A 12619-nucleotide genomic window follows, 5' to 3' on the forward strand; every position below is an offset into this window, starting at 1 on the left:
ATTTAACAGCTGGGTGGTGACTTTTGCCGTAAATTTATCAATGTCAATGCTGGGCTGCTGCAGTAACTCATCATTGAAGGTAAAATGTGGAAGGGAGAAGAGGAGAAGGATTGTATAATGAGGGGGAAAAGAAGGATTGCAGTAGGTTAGGTTACAGGGAATAGAGAATGTAGTATGTTAGGTTAGGTTAAGTTAGGTTTGTCAAGTGGAGGGCTCACCGCATGTCCAATAGTCAACAATAAACATCACTTGTACCATTGTGCAGTGTTGGTGCTGAACAATAAATACACATTATAATTAAGAGTACAATTGTGGCACTCCCTACTGAAGTGAGATAAGGGGGGACAAGAGAAGGATTTTAGTAGGTTAAGTTAGGGGGAAAGGAGAAGGATTGTAGGATAGGTTAGGTGGATGAGAGGAGAAATGTAGGTTAGGTTAGGTTAGGTTAGGTTATGGGGAAAGGAGATGGATTGTAGGTTAGGTTAGGTTAGGTTAAGTTAGGGGGACAAGAGGAGAAATGTAGGTTAGGTTAGGTTATGGGGAAAGGAGATGGATTGTAGGTTAGGTTAGGTTAGGTTAGGTTAAGTTAGGGGGACAAGAGGAGACATGTAGGTTAGGTTAGGTTAGGTTATGGGGAAAGGAGAAGGATTGTAGGATAGGTTAGGTTAGGTTAGGTTAGGTTAAGTAAGGGGGACAAGAGGAGAAATGTAGGTTAGGTTAGGTTAGGTTAGGAAAAGGAAAGGAATGTGTAGTGTAAGAGAACTACTAACATTCAAAGAAGTTGTGGCATTATGGTCGACTTATTTTCATCCATCTAGGAAGAGTGCACAAACAACAGAGGGAGTCAATTTCTTGTGCCTGTCGCTCGCCTCGCTTCAGCAGGGAGCGCCACAATTGCATAAACATAAATAAGTAAATCAATTCAGAATAACTCAATATATAGACAAGAATACATCCTCCTTATTCTGCTATTGCCGCTTTGGTCCTCATACAGAATCTAAACCCTTGTGTGTGAGCCTATGGGTTTGAGTTGTTGTTGTATAGAGGATCTGAATCTATATGTGTTTGAGTGTGTGTGTGTGTATTATGGTTTCTTCACTGTTTTGCTCCTTATTTTGTGGGGTTGTGTATATTGAGTGTGTGTGTGTGTGTGTGTTTGGATAGTTGCGGCAGTATACAGAATTAGAACCCTTGTGTAGGAGTATTATTGTAAAGGGCTTGAATCTATATGTGTGTGTGTGTGTGTATTTAAATAGATGTGGTTGTATGTTTAAAGGAATCGAATTAAGTAACAACAACCTCTGATAAAAGGAATCAAAATAACTTAACACCAGATAGGCCAAAGGAATCTGAATCTAATTGTAAGTGAATCCAAGCCAGTTCCAGCACCTCTGTCAGTAACACGGCTCATCTAATAACACTCTGCTCCCTCTCTTCCAGCTCTGATTGTGACGCACTCTGTTAATCCGTCCGCTGCGATTGGCACGGATTTCGCCTACACTCCCAGGTCTTTCTCTGCCTCTGTGGTGGATAGTGGAGCGTTTCCCATGTGGTATTGGTATGCTGGATATCCCCTCCCAAGGTGCAGGACTTTACATTTTTTATCACTGAATTGTAGCAGCCACTTTTTGTTCCATACTTGTAGCTTGGTGAGGTCTTCTTGTAGGAAATCTGCAGTCAAGGGCTTAATGTTGGTAATACAAGTCTGTGTCACAAGAACAAGACAGACCATAGCCCCTAAATGAACACAAAATCAGCATTCCCACAGACCAGACATCGTTTCTGACAGGGATGCTGGAACCGGGCATAAAGACCAAACCTCATAAATACCACAGACAAGCGAGCACATCCCAAAATGAACGCCGGAAACAGAAACGATCGATACAGACTCACCGAAACCACCTGAGCCGAAAGTATAAGAACCATAACTCCTCAACGCTCAATGAGGAATCTAAACATGGGATCGCTCACTTGACGCCAACCTCTATAAATACCATAAAAGAAGACACTCAATACGAAGGAAGATGCTGCAAGACTCGACTCACCCACACGCCCTACGACTGCGCTGGGAGGACAGGGAAGGGGTCACTCATGCCCAGGTAGCTGCTGTACTTGCCGGAGTAGTAGAGGAGACGATACATGCCAGGCTGCTGCAGTAACTCGTCATTGAAGGTAAACTGTGGAAGGGAGAAGATGAGAAGGATTGTATAATGTAGGGGAATGGAAGGACTGTGGTAAAGGTTAGGTTAGGTTAAGGGGAAATGAGAAGGGATGTAGGTTAGGTTAGGGGGAAATGAGAAGAGATGTAGGTTAGGTTAGGTTAGGTTAGAGGGAAAAGAAGAGGAATATAGTAGGTTAGGTTAGGTTAGGATAAGGGAAAAGAGAAGGCATATAATACGTTAGGTTAGGTTAGGAGGAAAGGAGAAGGATTGTAGTAGGTTAGGTTAGGAATAAAAGAGAAGGAATGTAGGTTGGGTTAGGAATAAAAGAGAAGGAATGTAGGTTAGGTTATGTTAGGAGAAGGAAAGGAATGTGTAGCGTGAGGGAAAAGGGAAGGAATGACTAGTAAGATAAATTGAAGTTTTGGAAGATAGGAAAAAAGTCGTCTATGAATAGTGTCGCGAATGAGTGGAACAAGTCAAGCAGATATAAAATTAATAATACCATCTTGTAGAGGAGAAACAAAGGGATGTACAGCAGATGAATTCAAGTTTCAGAAGATAGAAAAAAAGTCATCTATGAATAGTGGATGATTTAATTTAGTTCCAGAAGTGTCTTGATGCCATAGAGACTGAGACCACAACTAACAGAGAACACAGACTCTCGCTCACCTGGTAGACTTGTGTTTGCTGGCCACCGGGAGAGGGCTGGGGGAGGTACATGTAGGTGATGTATTGGTGCATGGAGGTGAAGTCAACCTGTGGAAAGGAGAGACACAGCACACTCAACTTACATACAGAAAGACTACAAAAACTGAACCTACCTATACTGGCTGGGGTGACATGATTAGGCAATACAAATGTGAGTGGGCATTGTTGTTATTATTAGGAACAAAAAACTGAGCAATGAAGAGTGTATACAGATCACCTGGCGAGTACCTAAGAGAGAGCAATAGGAAGATAAAGAGGAGGAGGAGGAGGAAGTGTCAGAGGAAATTAAGAGTAGAAGTGAAAGTAGGGAACAAAAAGAGCAATGAGAAGGAAGATTAGGACAAGGAAAATGAGGAGAGGAGGAAGAGGAAATCAACAACAGACAAGAGATTAAACAAAGCAATGAAAAGTGGGAAAAAAATAGCCGAAACAAACACCACAAGTACCTTATAGAGCGCCACGTAGTCAGAGGGTGAGGTGATTACGTCCGAATCGAGGGTGAACTTGACTGGTCCGCCCTCGCCCAGCAACCACGTTCCCGGTTCATGGAAGTGGACACAGCGATCCTCATGGTTGGCGAACATCTGCATCGGGACGAAACATTAAAACATGATGAAGTGAGTAATACAATGTAAAATAAAGGAAACCAATGAGCAACAACTTAGCCTAGATCTCACTTAGCGATCTCCACCTTTATCTTGTAGTGTGCCCTGACTGGCCGGTGGTCGGACTGCATGTACTCCTGCACCGCCTCGTAGCTGCTCTGCTCCACACCCAGCTTCACATTCTCATAGGCATCCACATGAACCTGGTGGAGGATGCGGTCCGTCCACGCTGGCCGCCGCCTGTGTGGGTGTGTGAAAGATTGTCGTCACGTCACAAGGTGAGTTTAACCAAGCATCTATACTTATCCACTCTTACCCTTCCACTACTATACCGAATAAGCGACAACACAAACCACGACTCACATCAGATCATACTCCTGTGTGTCTTCGAGGTACTTATAGGTCAGAGGAAGGAGAGTTTAACCAGGCATCTATACTTTATCCACTCTTACCCTTCCACTACTATACAGAATAAGCGACAGAACACAAACCACGACTCACATCAGATCATGCTCCTGCGCGTCTTCGAGGTGCTTATAGGTTAGAAAGGAAGGAGAGTTTAACCAGGTATCTACATACTTTATCCTGTCTCACCCTTCCACTATTGTACCGAATAAGCGACAGAACACAAACCACGACTCACATCAGATCATACTCCTGCGTGTCCTCGAGGTACTTATAGGTCGGGGGGAAGGTGAGTTTGCCCTCCGTGAACATGGAGAACGCATCGCCCCTCTTCTGCGCCTGCCTCAGCTCGTCCGCCTCCGCCAGTGCCGACAGGTTGCCCTCGGTGATGTGCTTGGCGATGGCCTCGATAGTCATGTGTCCCTCAAACCGGAAGTTGACATCCCCTAACCAGAAGACATAGCTGTGAAGAAAGGGGAAGACATAGGCGTGAGGAGAGGAAGAAAAGAAGACCGCAGTGAGAAGACTTATGGTGTTTAAGATATAGTGTTGAAGAAGACAAGGCTGTGAGGAGGAATAAGGTGTTTGATACAGTCAGATCACCAGGACATGGAGAATAGTGTATGACCTTAGTTCCAGAGATGTCTTGATGCCATAGAGACTTAGACCACTACTAACACAGAACACGGACTCTCGCTCACCTGGTAGACTTGTGTTTGCTGGGTGTTTATATATAGCTTAGTGGGATCCCAAACATACATATGAAAATGACCCCTCTTCTGGCCTTTCGTTTTGTTTTCCTTTGTCGTAGCAGTGTTTAGCGGGCCTTTTTGTTACCATTTTCGTTTTTTCCCCTTGAACTGCCTCCCTCGCTATAAAAAAAAGCATACACCCACAAGGGACATGCCTCAGAAACACCAAATTAACACTCACTCATGGTAGAGGATGTTCGAGGTCTCAGTGACAGGGAACTGGATGCCGTCGATGATCGCATTGAAGTTGTCGATGCGCTCCTTGTAACCCGCATCGTGTGGGGCCAAGTGACAGTTGACGATGCACACCGAACACCCATAGAGAGAAAACCTGATGCTGGTGGCCCCCTTGTTACCCTGTGTGGGGGGAAGGAGGGGGGGACAGCTGATTATGTGGGTACTTTAGGTATGGGAAAGGAAGAGGAGACAGAGAAAGAGGAGAAGGAGGAGGTGCAAGAGGAAATCAAGGATGAAAGGAAAAGGAGGAAGGGGAAGAGGAAGGAGTGTCAGAGGAAAGTTAGGGTGGAGGAAAAAGGAAGACGTGGAGGAGGAAGAGAGAGAGAGAGGAAGAGAAAGCGAAGGAAGTGTCAGACGAAGTTAAGGGTGGAATTAAAAGTAAAGAATATAAATAAGAATGAGGAGGAAGACGAGGACATAAAGAAAAAAAGTGCAAATATATATCCAAATAAACCAGAAAACAAAAGAAACATCCAAGAAACACCTACAAAAACAACAAACCATTCAAAAACAAACACATAACTCGGTAAAAAAAAAGTATAAAAAATAAAACAAACAAGAAAACTACCTACCCAGAGTCCACCAAAGCCCGTCCGCACAACACAGGTATGAATGTCCCTCAGGTGCGGCAGGTGGTGGCGCTTGACGAAGATATTGGTCACCAGGCCCTGCAGTCGCTCGCCGGCCACTCGGACATAGTTGTGAGGCCCGACCACCTCCCTCAGTGCATTGGTCCAGGGCTCCTCAAACAGCGCGTCCATGATCACGTTCTGGGGCTGTGACTTCACCTCCTGCAGCCTAAAGAAAGAAGGAGGACTTGTTAGTGTTCTGAGGTGTGTGTTGTTATAGTATACCATCAAACAGTATCCATGATTACATTCTGGGGCTGACTTCACCTTCTGCAGTCTAAATGAGGAAGAAGGACTTGTTAGTGTTCTGCAATGGTGTGTTCTGTTGCAGTATACCCTTAAACAGTGCATCCATGATCACAAAGGAGATTAGACAAGTTCTCATTAGAGTTTTTTTTATATTCACGGTGCAGAAGCCTCGTCAAATTATCACTAGGCTCATTAAACTACCCATGGAAGTACCCACAGTCTCTACGAAAGCCTTAGCAAATGTGGGTGCATAAGGCCCAAAAATGTTTAATATGGGTTCAGGAATATAAGTCAACCAGGAATGGAAGAACAAGGACCAGCAAAAAAATGTACACACCCAATGATGTAGATGTCCGGCAGGGTGGCGTCCAGTCCTCGCTTGATGACCGGCCCCTTGCTCACCCCCAGGAGGGCATGGAGGTCCTGGTCGGGCCATGTCGTCTCAACGTTCCAGGTGTAGCACGCAACCCTGGGCCACACGAGGGGAGAAAGTAGGTACCTATGTAGAAGAGTTTCAGGGCTCCTCTTTTGTTTTGCTTTTTTTTACACCTCTCCACCCAGAAATGACCTCTTATTTAGTGTAGAGAGAAAGGTCAGTATTATAAGACACTTTCACTTCTCACATCACCTATTTCTAAAGGTCAAAGAGGGGATCAATAAGGTTCTAATGAGTGTTTTTTAGGTTCAAGGTACAGAAGAAGGGTCAAACTACCACCAGGGTCATAAAACTTCTCCTGGAAATGCCCCAAACTCTAACGGAAGCCTTGGCAAATATGTGAACTTGGGAACCGAAATGCTTGAAAATACGGCCCACAGAGTTAACCTTTCATTGGTGCTTTTATATAGTGATTGGTGTGGTGCAAGGCTTTGAAGGCTCCTTTTGGCACTTACTTTATTGTCTCCATGTCTCTTGTGCTCCTCCTCAGGGCATGAGTGTGTGGGTCTGCTCAGTCTGGTGGGGAGGTACGTAAATAAATCTCTCAATACCTGCAACATATTTTCATCATAAACAATTAAACTTAGCCATCTAACCAAACTCGGTCTCACCTAACCTAATTTAACTAGCTACATACATCAAATCTATCCATAACTATTACATGCATTCAACATAAACAAACTACAAATCTCAACAAACTTCATTTCGTTGGCTTTTTTTTTTTTTTTTGTACTCTTTTTGTTGCCCTTGAGCCGTGTCCTTTAATGTAAAAAAAAATCTCACCAAACCTAACCTAGTTAAATCTAATCTAACTAACTTAACCTAACGTAACCTACCTAACGGGGGCTTCATGCTCAACGACCCCCATAACAGGGAAGGCTTCGCCCCCCTCGATCCTAATTCTATTTTCCTAATGTCATTTGTTACTGCACTGCATTCAGGGACCAAAAAAGAATCCATGTAGTAAGTATTAACTTCACAAGAGGTGGCTACCCTCTCATTAATATTAACCAAATTCAACAAACCTAACCAAACTCCGCCCCACCTCACCCAACTTAACTCGGTAGCAGCGACAGGCCAAATTTGTGGCTTTACTGTGTAGCAGCGACGGGCCAAATTTTTGCCATGATATAAACCAAAAAAATAGGTTACATAAACTGATCACAAATGCATTTATATATTGTAAAATGGTTTGTGTGAGTGATGATTTTTTCTCATTTCTCTCGCTTTGAGGAGCCTTTAAGAAACATGATCCCCGCAGCTACCAGGTTAACCTGACCTAACTCAACTATATCTATCCAGATAATATTCACGAAAGCGTAGTCTCGTCTGGCAGCGGCCACGGCGGCAGTCCAGCCAGTATTGCAAGAGCGCCCCCCCCCCCCCTGGTTAGGAGGTTATGTAAAGTTCAGTTGTAGTAGTTTAAATACACTCCCCCACCCAAAACCCTCAATTCCTCACGGGTGTTCAAGTTGATCCTCTCAGCGAGCTATTTTGCGGCTGCGGCGGAGGGTCCACAAAAGGCATTGAAAAGTCAATCATTTTGTGATTTCCGGAAAAAATACTACAGTATCATATTTTGTCCAGAAATAAGCAGTCAGCATCTCGAAATTAGTACCTTGGCTACACTTCCGTGAATATTCCCCATCTATCCCAACCATACCCGTGTCCCACTGACAAAATGCAATAAAGGTGAGGGCACGAGGCTTGGGTGAGGGCACGAGGCTTGGGTAAAGGTAGGGAGGCTAGGGTGAGGGCAGAGAGGCTTGGGGTAAGAGTAAAAAGGCTGGGGTAAAGGTAGGAGAGATTAGGGCAAGGGCGGGCGAGGCACGACACGGCAAAACACACACTTCTCCCTCTTCTCTCCTTTTGACCTCTATCGCTCTGTGGGTCCTCCTCTCTTCCTCCTCCTCCTGATCCTCTCTTGCACCTCTTCACGCTCCTCTATTTCCTTATTCCTCTTTAACGAAATGACTTTGCTTATCACAAGATTGTAAACACTAAGCACAGCGACCACGAGCCTAACCACGGACACACTCACACAAACACACACTCACACACACACACACACACTTGTCAGACTTTTCCCGTGTTCTCTACTTATACGTGTGTCAGTACTTGTAGGGCCGTATTACTAAACATTTCATTGCCCAAGTTCACATATTTGACAAGGCTTTCGTAGGAGTTTGGGGCATTTCCAGCTGGAGTAGTTCTATGATCGACCCAGTGTGACCCTTCCTCTTTACCATGAACTTGTAGAAACACTCATTAGAACCCGATTGACCCCCTCTTTGACCTTTAGAAATATATAATGTGAGAAGCGAAAGTGTCTTGTAATACCGCAAGTTTTACAGTCCAATACAGGAAGTTTGTGAGCTCCCCAACCAAACACAAAATACGACGAAAATTCCTTGTTTGGCGTTGATATAAAAAGGAGGAAATTTTAGGAAACCACACATCAGGAAATCTCTTTATTAGTACCTGATATTGAGTGGAAATAACGGATCATTGAGGAGAATACAGCTTGTTTTGGGAGCTTTATGACTCGGTGTTGTCCTGTCGAAGTGGCCCATCATGTACTGCCTGCCCTGGGGGTTGGGATGGCAGGTTCCTCCCTTCTCCTTTGTTGTATACCTGCAACAATAAACTATCAGTCAATCAATCAATCAATCTTTCCCGCTGTCGTGTTTCTCCGCGTCCTTCTATTTCTGGCAGTCCGTTTTGTTTACAAACCAAAAGGCGAACTGCTATGAACACGGAACCGTGTACGCATGCAGCTGGTCGCGTAAGACAATTTTGTTTCTAGAAAATAGCAAGATGGTATTTGCCGTAAATTTACTGATGAATCACTGCATGAAGGCTAGTTTAATTATTGGTCCTTCACCTCAGGTATTACAAAACAGCTCTGTACTGGGTTCATTGATGTTTTCCTATGAAAGAATAAAACAGTGGAGGGACAGCCATGTACTACACCTGACCAGCAGTGTAGTACACGGATCCGTTCGTGTTCATAGCGTAAACAAAACAGACGGCCAGAAATAGAGGACGCGGAGAAACACGACACCGCCTCACACATTAACAATGTGTCCACACGCAAGTATATTGGTGTCCACCTCTCCAGTAACCTAAAGTTCAACACTCTGTACCTAGCCGTGCAGCAGCCAGCGCTCGTCACGCGGCACGTGCCGCCCTTTGAGCTGCAGGCCGCGGCAGGTGCCAGACCAGTCTAACTAGCCGACACTCCCTCACACGCGCTGAGGCCAATGAAACAAGCACTCTGCTCGTTCAGGAGGCATGGAAAAGTGGTCGCCTTGACACCCGACTAAAACCCGGATGCACGCCAGAGCGACAAACTAATGCATTGCAGGACGGAGAGGACGTGAAGCACATCTTTCTGTAGCCTAGATCAGGGGCGCACCCAGCAGAACTGTAAAAGTGTAGGGGGGGAGGCCACATAAGTGGACAAATTGTCGCCACTTGAAAAGCGGCGAGTCCATAGCGAGCGAGGCGAGCCAAATCAGCTGCGGGGTTCGGGATGTTGAAAAATTGATATTGCCGGGCAAGGTAAAGCTTTCTATTTACCTTGTTGCCAGGTGCACTTTCCTGCTGTCAAAGTGAAAAACTGGGACTTTTGTCCCAGTTTTTCGTTTTGACTCTCAGAAAGTGGACATTCTAGCAGATGGGGGGGGGGGGGTCGTCCGACCCCTTGAACCCCCTCTGAGTACGGCCCTGTATATTTTTCCAACAATAGAAAGTATAAAATGTGTACTATACACGCAACTCATGCCTTCTGTCTTGAACTCCTCCATCAGACAGACGAATAAGGCTAAGGAAGGATGAGGAAGGATAAAGATAAGGGAGGGTAAGGGAGTCGTGTTTAAACCAATACAAAAGTTATCACTATCAGTACAATCTTCTAGCTAAGACAACCTACAACAGCTAAAACTAGTGCATATATTGGAAAATCAAGTCCACTCGATCACATCAACTTCCAGAGCCAGGCAGTAAGACAAGAGAGCGCAAGCATAAGGGAACCGTATCTAAGAAGTTCAACATCAATACACGACCTTCTAACTATGATACAACCCACAACCTATAAAATTAATGCATATAAAGGTGATTCATATCCTCTCCCATCAATTTCCAGAGGCAGGTGGTGAGAAACGAGGGCGCAGGCGTGACAGAAGGGAGAGAGGGAGGGAAGGGCGAGGGATAGGGCGAGTTAACATTGATTTTCACGAACAGTACTGGCTGGCGAGGGGGAGAAGGAGCGATGTCCAGGCGAAGAGACGACCCTCTGCAAGACCTGTAAGTTACGGTAAGATAAGGAAGAGGAGGAAGAGGAAGAGGAGGAGGAGGAGGAAGAGGAAGAGAAGGAGGAGGAGGAGGAAGGTTTAGGTTGGGGAGTTTGTGTGTGTGTGTGTGTGTGTGTGTGTGTGTGTGTGTGTGTGAATTTGGTTTTCATGTGTGTGTGTGTGTGTGTATGTGTGTGTGTGTGTGTGTGTGTTATGTCACCCTACTCCTCCTCCTCCTCTTCCTGCTCCTCCTCGTCATCTTCCTTCCTTCCACCCACCACCACCGCCTCCTCCTCCTCTTCCTCCTCCTCGTCATCATAATCATCCCATTCACATATTCTGGAAAGGTCTTGAAGGAGGGGGAAGGAGGAACATAGTAAGGGAAGGGAAGGGAAGGGGAAGGAAAGGAAAGGAAAGGGAAAGAAAAGGAAGAGAGGGGAGAGAGAGGGGAGAGAGCGGGGAAGTGAGTCAGCTCTACACCCACACACACACACACACACACACACCACACACACACACCATCGTAGAAGTAGTAGTAGTAGTAGTAGTAGTAGTAATTTCACTATTGTTATTGTTTTTGTTGTGCTAATAGTTGTGACTCACTCGATACTATTACAAGGCGATTCACAACTCCAAAAAATATCTATCAGTTTCTTAATAAATACATAATTAAGCCAATAAATGAATAAATAACGCAAGCAAATACATACGTGGCCCAATTCTCTGATAATCGTAATAATAAACAAAAATAACAACAATAACAATAATAATGATAATAATTAGTCAGACGGATGTGAGCATGAACAAAGAAGAAGAAAAAGATATATTAGGCTACACACAAAGCATAATCGTTACTAATATGACCCCTCTCTCTCTCTCTCTCTCTCTCTCTCTCTCTCTCTCTCTCTCTCTCTATGGTAGATCCTTAAATTAACATACTCTCCATGTTTTGATAAGAAGTTCAAAGGAGATTAGTCATATCCTGGACTCAAAACGACTGACACACACACACACACACACACGCACACGCACACACATATATAGCTTACCCCTCTCTCCCTCTCTCTCCCTCCTTCCCTCCCTCTCCCTCCCTCTCTCCTGCTCTTCCTCCTCCTCATTTCTTTCTTTACCCCTATCTAAGTCAATTTTCTAAGTGTATAATTAAAACTGCAATACATATAATCAACAGTATCATCCCTCCTTTCCTCCTACCTTCCCTCCTCTTTCTCCCCCTCCTTTCCTTTTTAACTTCTATCTAAGTCAATCTTCAAAGTATATAATAAAACTGCAGTACTTATAATCATCACTATCATCATCATCCTTTATCTTCCTTCACCCGTATCTAAGGCTAAATACGTATTACTGTACTCCTCCTCCTCCTCATTTCTTTCTTAACTCCTATCTAAGTCAGTCTTCTAAATATATATAACTGCAATGCTCATCATCACTATCATCATCTTCATATATCTTCCTTCACCCGTATCTGAGTCTAAATACATATTACTGTATTCCTAAGTCAATCTCTTAAACGTATAGCCCATTACTGCATTAAGGCCCGTCCACACCATGCATCATGATGCGCGCAGTGTTGAATGGACGTGTTGAAAAACGAGGTTTTCAACACGATGCAGCGTAATGATGGGCTATTGCCATTTCAATGCGACGCGCAGTGCTGCACCAACCATCGTAGAGGGAGTATTATTGCGTGACGTTCGCGCCGATGGCTCAATCATCAGGTTCCGCGCTTGCTTCAGCCAAACCCTTCGAGTGGATGAGGAGCAATACATTATAATATTACATTATATAAGTTCTGACGCTCTTTCTCAAGAGCTTCTTTTTTCGCAGCACACAAAGCTACTATAGTCCGTTTCATTCCATCTGTCCCCCAACAAGCGGGAATTTTGATGGCTGTGGCACCTACGCATTTCTGGTTCGTGAATACGTGAAAATCAGCTGTTATGATAGACATTAAAGCTTGTTTCTCAATAATATATTTGAATATTTATGTGTACAAAAATAACTGTCATTTGCATCGACAATCTAACATACAAGCACACGAAAACACAAACTTGTATCAAATAATATAGTCCCATCATACTCGAACGATCTGTATTTTTCCAAATTCATTGATTGATAGCTCA

General features: G+C 44.3%; 2 protein-coding genes across 3 annotated transcripts in view; one reads left to right on the forward strand and one right to left on the reverse strand.

The window, feature by feature from the left end:
* Window positions 1-656: 656 nt before the first annotated feature.
* The window catches only part of LOC126996857 (phosphatidylinositol 4,5-bisphosphate 5-phosphatase A-like), a 52589-nt gene continuing 40626 nt past the window's right edge, over window positions 657-12619 (reverse strand). The window contains exons 3-12 of the mRNA XM_050857742.1: window positions 8665-8817; window positions 6639-6699; window positions 6085-6216; window positions 5442-5667; window positions 4814-4989; window positions 4119-4343; window positions 3562-3715; window positions 3317-3454; window positions 2832-2918; window positions 657-2177 (exon numbers count right to left, since the gene is read on the reverse strand). Coding sequence (XP_050713699.1) covers window positions 2055-2177; window positions 2832-2918; window positions 3317-3454; window positions 3562-3715; window positions 4119-4343; window positions 4814-4989; window positions 5442-5667; window positions 6085-6216; window positions 6639-6652 — 1275 coding nt within the window. The 5' untranslated portion in view covers window positions 6653-6699; window positions 8665-8817 and the 3' untranslated portion in view covers window positions 657-2054. The remainder of the gene's footprint in view (window positions 2178-2831; window positions 2919-3316; window positions 3455-3561; window positions 3716-4118; window positions 4344-4813; window positions 4990-5441; window positions 5668-6084; window positions 6217-6638; window positions 6700-8664; window positions 8818-12619) is intronic.
* The window catches only part of LOC126996856 (uncharacterized), a 28625-nt gene continuing 26284 nt past the window's right edge, over window positions 10279-12619 (forward strand). Inside the window, exon 1 of one of the 2 annotated variants that reach the window (XM_050857740.1) lies at window positions 10279-10491. In XM_050857740.1, coding sequence (XP_050713697.1) covers window positions 10288-10491 — 204 coding nt within the window. In that variant the 5' untranslated portion in view covers window positions 10279-10287. The remainder of the gene's footprint in view (window positions 10492-12619) is intronic. The other variant, XM_050857741.1, reaches the window with a different exon arrangement.

Source organism: Eriocheir sinensis, chromosome 11 (genome assembly GCF_024679095.1).
Source record: "Eriocheir sinensis breed Jianghai 21 chromosome 11, ASM2467909v1, whole genome shotgun sequence".
In the NCBI taxonomy this organism is placed as follows: Eukaryota; Metazoa; Arthropoda; class Malacostraca; order Decapoda; family Varunidae; genus Eriocheir; species Eriocheir sinensis.